Below are 16,468 nucleotides of genomic sequence, written 5' to 3'. Positions count from 1 at the left end.
TTTCTGCCCAGGCCATTTTTCAGCTTTCAGCGCTGTCACACTTTGAATGACAATTGCGCGGTCATGCTACACACTAACCATGTGAAATTGTTATCATTTTCTTCACACAAAAAGAGCTTTCTTTTTGTGGTATTTAATCACTGCTGGATTTTTTTATTTTTTCCTTAAAAAAAAAAAAAAAAAAGGTAAATTTTGTAAAGAAGTAATTTTTCTCCTTCACTGATGGGCGCTGATGGGCACTGATGAGGTGGCACTTATGGGCACTGATGAGGCGGCACTAATGGGCACTGATTAGGTGGCACTGATGAGACACAAATATGCCGCACTTATGGGTGCTGATGGGTGGCACTGGTGGGCACAGATAGGCGGCACTGGTGGGCACAGGCAGCACTGTTGCGCACAGATGGGCGGCATTGATGGGCAGCAGTGTTGGGCAGCACTGATAGCCAGCACTGACTGGCATCAATAATGGCCACTGATTGGTGGCAATTGTGGGCACTGGTTGGCACTGATTGCTGGCACTGGTGGGCACTAATTGTAATCGGGGCCCTGATTACATACCTGTCCCCTATGAGGAGATGCCGCTGATCTGCTCTCCTCTCTGTCAGTGTGAGGCGAGGAGCGCCGATTACAGGCATCTCTGTGTTTACATGTGACCGGCTGTGATTGGACACAGCTGATCACATGGTTAAAGAGCTGTGGCTCTTTACACAGATCGGGGTCGCGCTGTGTCCTAGCAATACGGTGCAGCCGTGATCGCCGCGTGCATCCGGGGGTGACGTATGACATATGACGGCCACCTAGAACGAGAGCCGCACCGCCCAGCTGTCATTTGACAGTGGGCGGGCGGCAAGTGGTTAACTTGCTCCACTTTATCTCCCTAATATAATATACCTATTTTTTGGGACAAATACAGCTTTACATTTGAACTCCAGGCAAACAGTCTGATACACAAATGAAATGTATATATTCAAGCTATTTTATCTGCCACAGAATTTTTATTTCTGTCCTTCCAGTTCTGAGATTTACAAAGTACAACCATGTTTAGCAGGTTAGGAGAGCTGATTTTTTTTCTGCTACAGTTTTACTTTTATTTACAGGTGCCCTGTCATTGGAGAGTGAGGGAAAAAATCACAATAAGGAATGACCTGATTAGACACCCCCACCCCTTCCTTTCAGATTGCTGCTCTGTAACAATAGGTCTCACTAAACCTGATCTGTTGCATTATTCATTTTTTTTTTTAAAAACATGATCTATTGCTTTAGAGGGCACCATTACAGAGCTGCATTTGCATATGACAACACATAACTTTCTCCTGTGGAGCATTCTGTAGCAGGGCTAGTAGCTGGTCTATTTGCTCCAGGCTCCATTCACACTAGTCCAACTTGTAATGCAACTTTGGGTACTAAAGTTGCATGACAAGTGGCACTCCATGTTTTTCAATGACAACCATTCGGATATGTGCGACTTAAAGTAGTAGCGACATGAAAAAGGTTCCTGCACTACTTTGGCGTGACTTATATGTGACTTGAGTGCCATAGACTGCAATGTAAAACCTCAAAAGTCACACCTGAATGTTATACATGCAACAGTCGTGAAACAGTTGTTCATTATCATTGGTCAAAGCCAAAGTTGCATCCAAGTTGGAGCCTTTGTGCTGGACCACAGCTGTCAAGGATAGATGGTGATTCCAGTGTTAAAGCCTGCTGGAACCCACCAGAGCTACGGCATTCTGGCACCAAGGGATCAAGCTACATAATGCTTAACCATTGTCTGGGGACTGATTATTTAAAACATTTCATCATTTGTACATATTTTTCATTGACTTAAAGTGGAGGTCCACCCTAGAATAGAAAATAGCATGAAAAATCGTAAAAAAATTTGAAAAAAAAATTTGAAAAAAAAATGTTTTTTTAAACTTACCTGAACCCTTGTTACTAGGCAGTCTTCCTAATCTGCCTCTTCCTATTCCGCGGCGTATCCTGCTCCTCGGTGAGCGGCCCCGTTGCCTTCTGGGAACTGTGTGTGTTCCCAGAAAACCACGGGGCCATTCACAGAGTGCCGCGCTGCTCAGGCGTGCGCAGTAGGAAACTGGCAGTGAAGCCGCAAGGCTCCACTGCCTGTTTCCCTTAGTTAGGATGGCAGTGCCGGGACCTGAGAGCCGAGGTACGGGTTGATCTCAGGCGGCCGACATCGCAGGCACCCAGGACAGGTAAGTGTACTTATTTAAAGTCGGCAGCTACAGTGTTTGTAGCTGCTGACTTTTAAAAACATTTTTTCCTGGCCGGAATCCCGCTTTAAACAGAACAAGTTGCTTTTTCCAATGTTCCATGCTTCTAACTGCCATGTATATGTACAACACTTTTTTTTTTCCTGTGGCCACTCATCCTCTTAACACGTTATGGTTTAGCAGATTCAACCCATGAGCTGTGTTATCATTGCATTGCAGCAGAAGAGGGTAGCACAAATGCAGAGTTAGTGCTGGTATGAATTGCTGGATTTAAAGTGTCATTAAACCCACATCCTAATTGATCCTGCTGTTCTCTGCCACCCCCATTTGTCCATGTCCCCCTTGCAGTTGGGGATTTTGCTGTTTTGTGCTGCCCTAGGCCTGACTAAACTCGTGCACCCCCTAATTTAAATATGCCACACCCCTTACTGTTTAAGACCCGCTCTGAAATTTTTGAGTGGGGACACTAGTTCTGGGGGCCTGGGGGTGGGGGGCAATGGATTCCCTTAATTTTGCATAGATTTCCTCTCACTTCCTGTTTGGCTATGAAGGGAAATCTCTGCAATAGGACAGGGATGGTAAAAAATAAACTGACAGGGGTTATAACCCTCCCTTACTCTATTCAAATTGAAAAAAAAAATGTGTTGCCTATAGTTCTACTTTAAGCACAAATTTCTGATAATTTTATGGAGAGGACTAAGAAGATATAACCATGCCAATGGTGCAGCAGAAAACATATAGCACAGTGAGGAAGGTTTGTGGTCCAGGATGAGAGGACAGTCAAAATTAGAAGCGCGCCCCCCCCCACACACACACACACACACACACGCGCGCGCACACACACAGTTGCGGAATGCCAGCCACCCGCATACCGGAAGCAGTGAGGCCGCTTTATGGGGGCGCTAGACTAATTTGCCTCTCAGCCCAGTCTGCCCCATAAGACTGGTGCTACAGTAACAGTGTAGTGCAAGCCGGCGGGGACTCTTTCCGTGCTGCCCCCCTGCAAAGTGCTGCCCTAGGCCTGGGCCAGGATACAGTGTTGCAGCTAGTACACATGCTCAGTTTTCAGTGTATTTCTTTCCTGAGCATTTCCTCCTTGATTACACCTGAGCAGCCCATGTGACTATAGAGTCACATGTGGGCGTATACACTCTGGTAAATGACAGCCCAGTCCCTCCCTCCTCCCTGCCCACTGAAAAGCTAAACACAATGGGGTAGGATATTACATCTTCATGGAGGCTTTACCTCCCTCTTATTCTAAGAAACAGGCAGGAGGGGCATGACGCAGCCTGTAACTGGCAGAAATCCTCCCACACTATGTTAAAAAATAATAAAGATTTCATTTCAAATATTGGTATTAATTATGTACTTTTACTCTGTATTCCAAAGGCTGTTTTTTTTGTTTTTTTTGTTTCAGCAACTGAAAGCCTCTCCCTCTCGTACTCCATGGCCGGATTTAGGGGGCAGCTAGGGTGGGCTGTGCCAACCCAGATTTTAGTTCTGCCCCCCAGACCGCCCCTCTTGGATGTTGTGCCTGGCTGGCAGGTGCTGAGCTCCTTCTCCCGCCCACCCCCAAGACCTTGACAAGGCAGTGGCGTCTTCAGCTTTCATATATTTAGGGGGGGCACATGGGGGGACAGGGACAAAAGTAGGGGGGCAACTATAAAATGCACATATATATCACAAAAGTATTTAGTCAGCCACCAATTGTGCAAGTTCTCCCACTTAAAAAGATGAGAGAGGCCTGTAATTGTCATTATAGGTATACCTCAACGATAAGAGAAAAAATGTGGAAACAAATCCAGACAATCACATTGTCTGATTTTTGAAATAATTTATTTGCAAATTATGGTGGAAAATAAGTATTTGGTCACCTACAAACAAGCAAGATTTCTGGCTCCCACAGACCTGTATCTTCTTCTTTAAGAGGCTCCTCTGTCCTCCACTCATTACCTGTATTAATGGCACCTGTTTGAACTTGTTATCAGTATAAAAGACACCTGTCCACAACCTCAAACAGTCACACTCCAAACTCCACTATGGTGAAGACCAAAGAGCTGTCGAAGGACACCAGAAACAAAATTGTAGACCTGCACTAGGCTGGGAAGACTGAATCTACAATAGGCAAGCAGCTTGGTGTGAAGAAATCAACTGTGGGAGCAATAATTAGAAAATGGAAGACATACAAGACCACTGATAATCTCCCTCAATCTGGGGCTCCATGCAAGATCTCACCCCGTGGGGTCAAAATGATCACAAGAATGGTGAGCAAAAATCCCAGAACCACACGGGGGACCTAGTGAATGACCTGCAGAGAGCTGAGACCAACGTAACTAAGGCTACCATCAGTAACACACTACGCCGCCAGGGACTCAGATCCTGCAGTGCCAGACGTGTCCCCCTGCTTAAGCCAGTACATGTCCGGGCCCATCTTGAGGTTTGCTAGAGAGCATTTGGATGATCCAGAAGAGGATTGGGAGAATGTCATATGGTCAGATGAAACCAAAGTAGAACTGTTTGGTGGAAACACAACTCGTCGTGTTTGGAGGAGAGAGAATGCTGAGTTGCAACCAAAGAACACCATACCTACTGTGAAGCATAGGGGTGGCAACATCATGCTTTGGGGCTGTTTCTCTGCAAAGGGAACAGGATGACTGATCCGTGTACATGAAAGAATGAATGAGGCCATGTATCGTGAGATTTCGAGTGCAAACCTCCTCCCATCAGCAAGGGCATTGAAGATGAAATGTGGCTGGGTCTTTTAGCATGACAATGATCCCAAACACATCGCCCGGGCAACGAAGGAGTGGCTTTGTAAGAAGCATTTCAAGGTCCTGGAGTGGCCTAGCCAGTCTCCAGATCTCAACCCCATAGAAAACCTTTGGAGGAAGTTAATAGTCTGTGTTGCCCAGCGACAGCCCCAAAACATCACTGCTCTAGAGGAGATCTGCATGGAGGAATGGGCCAATATACCAGCAACAGTGTGTGACAACCTTGTGAAGACTTACAGAAAACGTTTGACCTCTGTCATTGCCAACAAAGGATATATAACAAAGTATTGAGATGAACTTTTGATATTGACCAAATACTTATTTTCCACCATAATTTGCAAATAAATTCTTTCAAAAATCAGACAATGTGACTGTCTGGATTTGTTTCCACATTTTGTGTTTCATAGTTGAGGTATACCTATGACGACAATTACAGGCCTTTCTCATCTTTTTAAGTGACAAAACTTGCACAATTGGTGGCTGACGAAATACTTTTTTGCCCCACTGTATATATATCCTGGGGCTCTTTACTACGATCCCACAATGGCCATTTCACATGTTCTGCAGTGAGCTCCTTTCCTACTGTATTCCCCCCCCCCAGGGTGGCAGAAAACAAGAGATATATGTCAACAGCATACCAATAAAATATAAGGGTCCAAAGCAGTGGGAGAACTATCAGGGTTGCAAAGGTTGTCTTGCCACCGAGCCCTGGTGTTCTGCCACTGTGGGGTTCCCCAGCCTCCTCTTGCTATCCTGCCCCTGCTATTGACAGCGCTGGTCTGGCATCTCTTGGAATTTACAGGCTGGTTCTCCTGTCCTAAGGATGGGAGAAATCAGTCTGTTTTTTCAGTAACTGAGAGTCCTGGTGGAGTCCTTCCTGCAACTCGCACTTCTCCCTGCCAATGAGGATGCAGGGGAAGGAGCAGATTGGGCGGCCGTGGTTGTGTGAGCGCTCGCATTATGCAGTGTCAGTGAGCCGAGGGAGGGGGGAGGAATCACCCGCAGGAGCTGACTGGGGACGCTCTCCCTCTTAGACTTTGCCTTTTTGTAAAAAAAAAAAAAAAAATTTTTTTTTTTAATTGGGGCACAGCATAATGTTGGGGGGGCCAGGGCCCCCTCTGGCCCCCCTAGGGTCGCCATTGTGACAAGGAGGCTGGAGCACTGAGAGAAGAAGAGGCAGAGAGGAAAGAGGTGCGCTGTGTTGTACTCTTGCCTCCTGTCAGAAGAGCGCTCCTCTATACAGCACTTAAGACAGGATCACTCTTACTGTAGATCGGATTGGACTGTGTACACACAGTTTGATTACCACCCCCGATCACATTTCCGGCTGCCGGGAGATGAGTAGCCCTTGGAGGAGATGGGGGCAGTAATCAAACTGTGTGTGTGCTGTCCAATGCGATGTAAGAGCGATCCTGTCATGTGCTGTATAGACGCACCCTTTTCTGATACAAGGCGAGAGCAAAGCGCATCTTCTCCTGGCTTTGTAGTGGCTTCCCCCTGTAAGTTAGCCTCCCATCCCTCTTCTCTATCTGTGCTGGAAAGTGTAATGGGGATTTGGGGAGGGGGGATATGTGCTAAAAGGAAGAATGGGGGGGGGATATGTGGTAGGGGGAAAGTTTGGAGGGGTGGGAGTTTGTGCTAGGTGGGGGATTTTGGGTAGGAAGGAAGAATTTGTGCTGGAAAGGGTAATTTAGAGGGGTTTGTGTTAGAAGGAGGAATTTGAGAAAGATTTGTGCTGGGAGCGGAGATGGGGGGGGATTCTGTGCCAGGAGGGGGTGGTGGAATTTGGGGTAATAGGAGGGATTAGGGGAGGGGATTTGTGCTGGCAGGGGGGATTTGGGGGAGAAGATTTATGCTAGGATACAAAGTTTGAGAGGAAAGAGGATTTGTGCTAGGCGGGTGATTTTTTTTTTTTTTTTTTTTTGGGGGAGAGGGAGATTTGTGCTAGGAGGGGGAATTTTAGTAGGATTTGAGCTAGCGGGCAGGCAAGGATTTGTGCTGGGAGTTGGGGGGAATATGTGCATTATTGTTTGGGGGAAATTTGGATTGCAGACGGAATTTGTTTTTTATGTATGATGAAATGTTTGTGTCCACTAATAATGATTTGCATGTATTTTTTGTGAAAATATTGTTTTGATATTTTCACCAGGGGGGCCCTGTCAGGTGGGCTGTAGGCCCTGTGATTTCTAACAGCGGCCCTGCATGTAACACTGTATATCGATTTCAAATCGCTGCAAAATGCGGGGAGCTTTTACGATATCATTACTTCTAATGGCTCCCTAATCGCTGTCGCCCAAAGAAGCTTGTGTGCCTTTTTTAGCAACAAGCATCGCGTTTGCAGCACTATTTACTGCGTGACAGTTGCAGCCAGATTGGGGTGCCATTAAGAAGTAATTACAGCACACATGTCACGCGTTTTGCAGCAGTTTGAAATAGCGTGGCCGAAACGTGGTGATTCCCCCCCCCATAGGGTCTGAACAGTTGGCAATCCCTGTCCAGTTCCAACCAAAGCTAAAATATGTTGTAGGTGAAGTGAGCGTGTTTTCAATTGTAAATTTTTAAAGCAAAAATTTCACCTAATAGCTGACCCTGTGTAGCCATAAAATGCTTATTGCAGACATCCCAATTCTCCCGCGAGGTGCGTGAGTCTTCGACATTTCTGTGGCGCCTCCCGCACAACCGCAAGCTCCTCCCGATCTCCCGGGAATGATCGGTGCGGTTGGGGAACAGCTGTGAACACTGATCTCCTTTGTATAGATTTTTAGCTGACAGCCACTTCTCCTTCTCTCCCTCCCACGGCTGTCAGCTAAAAAGCTATACAGGGAGATCGGTGTTTACAGCTGCCCCTTCCACCGCAAAGATCATGTTTCCTGTATGCTCCTCCCCCAGCCCCCTCCGTGTCCTTCTCTGCTCCCCTGTTCTCCTCCTGCCCCCATGTTCTCCTCTGCTGCTCCTGTCCTCCGCCCCTCCTCTCCTGCCGGCTGCGGGGGGAACTGTCAGGAATTGGACACAGTGAGCATGATCGCTCCTGTGTCCTGCGATAACTGAGCAGAGTAAATTGTGTTTACTCTGCTTAGTTTATGAATGGACAGGAGCCACTGTCTCCTGTTCATTCATCTTCAGTGCTGAGAAAGGAACTGGGGAATTTGTGTTCTCAGTCCTTTTCTCTGTCTCAAAGGGGAGATGTCAGGGGTTTGTTTAGACCCCTGACATCTCGCCAAAGCCCCCCTAAAAATATAAAAAAAAATAATTGTAAAAAAGTTCTAAAAAATGAAAAAGTGTAAAAAAATTTAAAAAAAACTAACACCACTCTCCCCTGCCCTACCAACACTGTCCGCTGCCCCAACCCCCTCCCCCCAAAAAGCATTGTGAAAAATCGAAGCGCCGCCTCCCTGAAATTTTAGTTTTTGCAGCTTGGGATGTCTGTTATTGACTTAGTGTTTCTATTGATTTTAGTAGAGCACATACAGTAGGTGTGAGTCCAGCTATATACTGCACAGACTATGTATTGCTTTATAATGTTGCATGGTATATTGTACTGTATACAGAGGATGTTGAGATTTTGCAGCTTGGTAACATTTTTTTTCTGCCTGCAGATGAAATGTATGTTCTAGATTTGACAAAGGAGAAAGACTTGCGTGTGCGCATTGGACAGCCGAAAGTTGTTGGACGTCGGTTTACCCCAGTCTGTATGATCTGTAAAGGACCTGAAGATTGTTCACCTGAGCTTGAGATTGAAGGAGGGAGATACTACAAAATCTCTTTTCTCTGTCAAGCTATGCAAAGCCTGAGAGTAGATGCTGTAAAGGAAATATGTAGGTGTTCATAGTTTGCCAATCATCTTGCTGTTTTGATCATTATTAAAATTTTTGATCAGTTCCACTTTAATGCAAGGCCTATTGAACCCTGTGTAAAATGCAGGGAAAGTGTTGATTTTAAAGGATAACATAAATCGGATTATCTTTATCATACAGTACAGAACAAAGGCTGGATATTCATAAATTAGAAGGAAGAGATTCCCCCTCGGGACTTTAATGAAGTTTAAAATATAACACACATTTATTATGTACAAAAAGAAATATATTTTATTGAAACAAGAAAAGCCGCTCCAGTTGAATGAGTCTCTGGTTAATCCCCACACACACTAGTCAGGTGCTAGCCCAGCTCGCATGCTGTGTAAAATTAGGAAATGATTCCGGACGGCTGCACTTCCAAAAATCCTTTTATTGAAGCTTCATATTACAAGTGGTTGACAGATGGTGCAGGGGACAAAAAGCTAGACGCGTTTCACGCAAATGTTAACGTTTAATCATTACCAGTAAGAAAAATGAAAATCATCCTTTGTGTATTAACCACTTGCCGACCAGCCACCGCAGTTGTACTGAGGCAGAATGGCACGGCTGGGCGAAATGACATTATGTAACATCGCTTCGCCCTGTGGCCACTAGGTCGCAATCCCCGCCAGGCTCCCGCGATCGCTCGGGGCACACCGAGAACCGGAATCTGTGTATGTAAACACACAGTTTCCAGTTCTCTGAGGGGAGAAGTGACTGATCGTCTGTTCATACAGAGTATGAACAGCGATCTTTCATCTCCCCTACACAGTCCCCTCCCCCCTTCAGTTAGAACACACACTAGGGAACACAATTAACCCCTTGATCGCCCCCTAGTGTTAACCCCTTCCTTGCCAGTGACATTTTTACAATAATCAATGCATTTGTATAGCACTGATCACTGTATAAATGCCAATGGTCCCAAAAATGTGTCCAACTAGTCCGACGTGTCCGCCATAATGTCGCAGTCCCGATAAAAATCACAGATCGCCGCCATTATTACAAAAAAATAAAAATTAATAATAATGCTCTAAATCTATCCCCTATTTTGTAGACGCTATAACTTTTGTGCAAACCAATCAATATATGCTCATTGCGTTTTATTGTTTGTTTTTTTTACCAAAAATACGTAGAATAATACATATCGGCCTAAACTGAGGATAAAAATAGTTTTTTTATATATTTTTGGGGGATATATTTATTATAGAAAAAAGTAAAAAATATTGCGTTTTTTTTTTTTTTCAAAATTGTCGCTCTTCTTTTGTTTATAGCGCAAAAAATAAAAACCGCAGAGGTGATCAAATACCACCAAAAGAAAGCTCTATTTGTGGGAAAAAAAGGATGTCAATTTTGTTTGGGTGCAACGTCGCACGACCGCTCAATTGCCAGTTAAAGAGACGCAGTGGCGAATCGCAAAAACTGCTCTGGTCAGGAAGGGGGTAAAAACCTATATAATAGCTCTGAAAAAGCCATGAACATAATCCTGATCCCTCCTGTATTGAATTGTGTTGTAGCTGTAGTGTTTGCCCCCATGTTGTAAAGCGCTGAGCAAACTGTTGGTGCTATATAAACCCTGTAAAATAATAATCATTATAATCCCCCATATTGGAATCATACATCCATCCAAGAACAATCATGAAAAGTACATATATGTAGTTTTCATGATCATTTAGGATATGTTCTTGGATGGATGTATTATTCCAATATGAGGGATTATGTTCATGGCTTTGTCACAGCTAGTATATAGGTTTTTAATACTCACAGGATGATTTCCTTTTCTGCACAATATTTCTATTTTACATTAATAAATGTATATTCTATTTCAAACTGCGCCAAGTCCCAAGGGGGCATCTCTTCCTTCTAATTTATGTTATTTGGGGACAGGCAGTTGATACTCTTATTGCCCTTATTTTGTGGAAGACTGGATACTCATAGATCCTGGGTTATAGGCTGCTACCATCAGGTGATTGGACACTGGCAAAAGCTTTGCTGGACACACCCCCCAAGTGTACTGCTATAACCCTATCCCACTCCACTACATAAGTCCTCAGTTTTTTGCTGGTCTCCTTAGATGATGATGCACCTCTTCTCCCTTATGGAAATGTTTTTCTATGCTTAAGCTCGTTTGACTGTACTTCTATGGATCACAGGAGTGTAGTTCATTTTGCCCTCCTGTTACCCGTTTTAGGCAGAGTGGGCTGAAGTCCGCTCTCTGCTGATATCACAGAGTCGGTCCAGGCTCTGTGTCATCACGACCATGGAAGTTGGGACCTGCCAGATCCCTGGACTGGCATCCGGCTCAGCCTCTCAGCAAGCCACTGAGAGCCTGAGCTGGCTACTCCCTCCCTTTCCACAGCCCAGCGCTCCAGTGAGCGAGGAGGGGGCAAGGGGACAGATGCAGCATCGGACCGATGTTTCATCCACCTAGGTACCCACCAAAGGGTCTGAATACTTAGGACCATGTAATATTTCAGTTTTTCTTTTTTAATAAATCTGCAAAAATGTCAACAATTCTGCCATTTTTCTGCCAATATGGGGTGCTGTGTGTACATTAATGAGGAAAAAAAATGAACTTGAATGATTTTAGCAAATGGCTGCAATATAACAAAGAGCGAAAAATTTGAGGGGGTCTGAATACTTTCCGTCCCCACTGTGTGTATGTGTGTGTGTGTATATATATATATATATAATATATATATAGTGTGTGTATGTATGTATGTATGTATGTATGTATATATAGTAATAATCAGTGATAAGCATGTCGTCTGTGTGCATCCCCACCCATAGACAGCCAAGCAAAGCAGCACACAACCGCAAGGGAGCAAAAACTGGCTGCAGGGGCGCATATAACTTAGTATAATCTAGCAAAACAGGTAGCAAAGTTAATATAGATAGGTAGGTGATAACCACTTACGGTGCTATATAACAAAGGTAGTATAGGCAGAGGGCCTGGCAGAGAATTCCACCAATCCCAAGCTTCGTATGCCAAATTGTATAGATCTATCCTTATTTTACATCCAATATGAACATCAGAATTCTGTGGGGATCCAAGAGCCTTAAGGCTGGAAAAAGAGGAGGAAAATATGTATAAAAATAAAATTATAAGTAAGCCCAAAGTATATAAATTCCCTCCGACCCAGCCACATTCAAGGGCAGCAGTAGCAATTTCAGAAGGCAGCAACAACCTACCTAGTGCTGGTAGATAAAATAGTGAACCCGCCATCCGTAAGCTTCCAGACAGAGTGGGGCTGTCTCTGGCCAGGAAGCACCGCGTCCATCTGTATATATGTCCCGACCGGACGTGCGTCATACCCGACACTGGAAATGACGTCGCCCGGCCGCAAACTACCGCGCATGCGCCCACCCCTCAGCTAACGTGGGAGGGCGGAACCCTGCACAGGAACATACGGTCGAATCCAGTTGTGTCAACATTTATTGCAGTTGCGATTAGTGATTGCTGCAGTTTCAATATTGGTTACAGTTAAAATTAGACCATTTTCAGCATAGCATTTATAGACACTGGAAGACTAATGTGAAACCAATATGTCTGAATGCAGATGGGCCTTTTGTGGGTTCCTTTGCTGCCATGTCTGAAAAGACTACTCTAGATTTATTGTAAGTGGTGCAGGACACAGACATACAAGACTGTGCTTCACCTATTGCTGCCTGGAGGCTCAGTAATGTTGATATGCGACCTAGGATAATCACTCTGTCTTTTGTGCTAAATAGTGATCATTTTAGTAGCCTACACTTTATTTTAACATATTCTTTGCAATTTCATTTTGTGTTCCTAGCATGTTGGGATCTCAGAACCTGCAATATCAGCAACGTGGCCCTTAACATTCCTCAATCGTTCATTCATTTCCCTGTCCGCCTGGAGAGTTTTACCTGGAGGTTGCTAGCACCCGAATACATCAGTACTGAAGTGACCTCTAAATCTATATTCCTGCAACAAGATACCCAGGATAAACCCTGTAACTCAACTACTTCAGGTTTTACTTACGAAATCATCAGCTCCACCAACAAAAACCAGTTTAGAATTGGCACGTTTTGTCCAAATGGATCCTTTGAAGAGGTTCAAATGAGAGACAATGTCACAATCATTATGCATATACCACAACAGACAGATATGCGGGAACTGCTGAAACATGACCTACATGTGTCCTTTGTGTCATTCATTAAAGGTATGAGCGACTATGTAAAAAAAGAAAGTGTGAAAAGTTGGAATGCTACCATGACAACTAAAACTGAAAAACTGCTAGCATGCATGTACTGCATCAAAGCCTGGTAGGCTACTAGTGCTGGCCATAGCAATCACTTTATATCCCTGAGATAATGGTCACCAAGACAATTAAACATGGTGACTGTACCCAAGTAATACCCACAGCAATAAAAACAGGTTTTGGTTATAGATGAGTTTTGGGTATTGCCTATCCCTATCTGAAAAAATACATTCCCCTATAAAGAAATACCCACAAAATAACACCATACATATTTGCCTATCCTGCTGTCAGTACTTCCGAGCACTGCTCCTTTGCTGTGGAATAATTCCCCGAAGTCTGCTAGTAAACCATCTGTTTAGAAGTGTCGATCTCTGCTCCCGCAGATCTCACTGTTTCCTAATGCTGACCTTCATGTCATTGCTGTCTTTTGTAGTGATGTGGGGGGTCAGCAGGAGGAACCAGTAAGAGCAGCAAAGGACCACTGGAAATGGATACTTCCAGGAGTGTTGGTCTTTAGGGGGTATAAAAAGACCACATGCGGTGCTAAATAAGTGAAACAGTCCTTTAAATAGAAAGGGAAGGATGAAATCCCAGCACCAGCTTCAGTGTGTAATAGCAGCACTCCACACCACAGTGACAATCAAATCTCCTTACCAGAAGGGGACTGATAACAGGCATATAACCAAGATCTGATCAACAGCTCCCACTCCAATCACTTCATGAAAAGCTCAACGGCGCAGCAGCTTGTTGGAAAGACTTGCATCAATCACCATCAATCACCTCTCTGGATAGGAAAGTCGGCTAGGACTTCGGGCTCACTCATGTAATCGCTCTCAATCATGAGGATGATGTCACCTGCACAGCACACCTGAGTGCAGATACTGAGCCGGAAGACTTTAGGGGATGTTTCCTCCGCAATAGAGTAGCCTTTGACAGTATGGGGTTCTCTGTCCTTTTTGCAGGTATACAATTTTGGGGGAATTTATTTTGGAGACCGGGTGGCTACAAGGGAATAGGTTATGGGTAAAGTGTAGAGGGTTTAGGGCTTGGGATATAGGCCAGATATTGGTTGCTTTAGGGAAGGGAGAGATTAACAACTTTAGATAGCAGAGGCATTTTTAAAATCTACCGACACACAGTGAGTTAAAGTGATAGTAAAGTCTGTTCTGCCACTTTAACCTACAGGTAAGCCTAAAATAAAGCTTACCTGTAGGTAAAATTAAGATCTTCTAAACATGCACCATTTAGAAGATTTTCCAATTACTAGCAGCCGGTGACGTCAGCGGTGCATGCACACTTGTGCTTAATGAATGGCATGTATGCCGTCCTTTGAGAGTACTGTGCCGCGATTGTGGCTCGCACGGGAGTGATATTATCGTGACTCGGCCATTCAAATGGCCAGAGCCCTCGAACCTGGAAGGAAGACCAGGTGAAGATGGAAGCCCTGTCAGCAGTGACAGCACCGCTGGAGGGCTTTGTTTTACAGGTATGTTTTTTGTAATATGCTAGTAACAGATTCATTTCATTAGGATTTACTACCGCTTTAAGTGCAATGTGGTGTTTGCCACATCCCAGGTCTCTTCCTTCTTTCTTTTTTATTTCATTTTATTTTTTATTTTTTTTTAAGCACTTTAATGTAGGGACACTTTTTGCTACAGTCTTTTAACTTGTTATCAGCAGAAGCCCTTTGCTGACAACTATGAGCTCTGGACTCCTGGTACCAATAAGATATCTAATCTTAGGCCCTGCCATTCAGTGCTGACTAGGTGCTGCAATTGCCTGTAAACATCCTCCAGTCAATCTCATGGTGCTGGCGTGCTAACAAGCCCTCTTACTAATAATTTTATGTTTTATGTGCAGCTGTCAGAACTGGCCAACAGCAAGGGTAGCCAGAAGAAAGGGTTTGTTTGACAGCTAAAAGAATTTATTAAATACAGAAAAAATGTTTACATATTTTTTTCTCTTTACTTTTTAAAAATTACTTTCGTTTTTTTTTATTATTGAAAGTGAATTCGAAACATTGAGTTTATTAAAATCTTCTATCCAGCCAGCCCATTGATTCGGCTGGCCATAGATGGAGCGACTTTCTTCTCTGCAAGCACGGACTGTATTGATGGGGGAATCTCTCCCGTGGAGCTGTGTTCTCCCGGCGGGATGGGGGCAGGGAGCCGTCCCTGCCAGGAGAACACACAGTAATTATCAATGACGGCTATAGCTGCTGGCAAAAATCACATGCAAAATTTGACATGCTGGTTGCATCCAAGTTGATTGATTGACCATCTTGGGTACATTCAGCCTGCCTGTACGTGGTTCGGAGCTCTGCCAGTCCCTGCTTTAGAGAACTTGAGTGTGGCATCACAGTGGTGACCCTTTACCAAATGACACAGCAGGAGGTTTCCATCAGACAATGGGAGCTGCAAAGCATACTTCTTTTTCTGTGATATCATTAGTTAACTTTTTGCCTAGTCTATATTGGTATATTCCATAGATGTTAGTAATGCTTACAGTTTATTTATCTTGTCTTCATACCGTACTGAAACTGTGCTGTTACCTGCTAGGCATATGACTTTTTTGTTATGATACTGTAATAAACAGTAGTATACAGTATATCTACCATAAATCGCAGTATAATCATAAATTGTTAAAATTGTCCCACTTAGAAATTTTAAGACACTGGAAAATCTGTGTCAGTACTTGGAAACCTATTTGCAATTGTACCTATATTTAAAAGTACTGGATTGTTTAGATGTGCATTTTTCCAAAAAATGTGGCTGTTTTTTCTTTTACAGAGGAGTGTATATTCACAGCATCTCCGAAACCTGGAGAAACTATTTATATTCAGACTCCAAACTGGGACCTTGGGCTCCCAGATTATGTTTCTCTTTCGTGGAATATAAAAGTACCCAGTAAACAGTTCGGCCGACTGACGTTTGGAAATGATAAATTAGATGTATCTTGTGAAATGGGCCGGGCATATGTCAGTGTAAAGGAGGAGAAAGACTATGGACCCGGCATAGTACAGAGAGATGAGCAGCAGCTACCAGGTCCCCTTGACTTGTATTCTTCATTTTGGGTAAACATCTCCAATTGCAAACCGTGGACTGCTACAAAGAAACTTCAACTACAACTGTCCGTTACCTTAAGTCCATTTACCACAGGTGAGATGTAATAAGGGCTTGTGAGATCCAGTTTATACTCATTTGCTTTTCCTGCAGTTGTATCGAGACGTGTTCCAGATGGTAAACTTTTTTATTAAATGAAGCAAAATTTATTGTGTTTTTCTTACCCTTTACATGACTTCTTGTATGTTACTAAGGTGGCTGCTACATAAACACTACTGCAGCTCAAGATTAGTCATGAATTAAAGCAAAATTTTAGATATCTTAACTAATGTCCTACATTTTCTTTCT

The 16,468-nt window shown here is 43.9% G+C and overlaps 1 protein-coding gene across 1 annotated transcript in view; it reads left to right on the top strand.

The window, feature by feature from the left end:
• The window catches only part of CDCP1 (CUB domain containing protein 1), a 174,410-nt gene that overhangs the window by 114,908 nt on the left and 43,034 nt on the right, over positions 1-16,468 (top strand). The window contains exons 5-7 of the mRNA XM_073630434.1: positions 8,599-8,817; positions 12,630-13,019; positions 15,848-16,216. Of these exons, the coding sequence (XP_073486535.1) occupies positions 8,599-8,817; positions 12,630-13,019; positions 15,848-16,216 (978 nt within the window). The remainder of the gene's footprint in view (positions 1-8,598; positions 8,818-12,629; positions 13,020-15,847; positions 16,217-16,468) is intronic.

This window comes from Aquarana catesbeiana, linkage group LG05 (assembly GCF_042186555.1).
Source record: "Aquarana catesbeiana isolate 2022-GZ linkage group LG05, ASM4218655v1, whole genome shotgun sequence".
Classification (NCBI taxonomy): Eukaryota; Metazoa; Chordata; class Amphibia; order Anura; family Ranidae; genus Aquarana; species Aquarana catesbeiana.
This window is presented reverse-complemented; position numbering and strand designations above follow the sequence as displayed.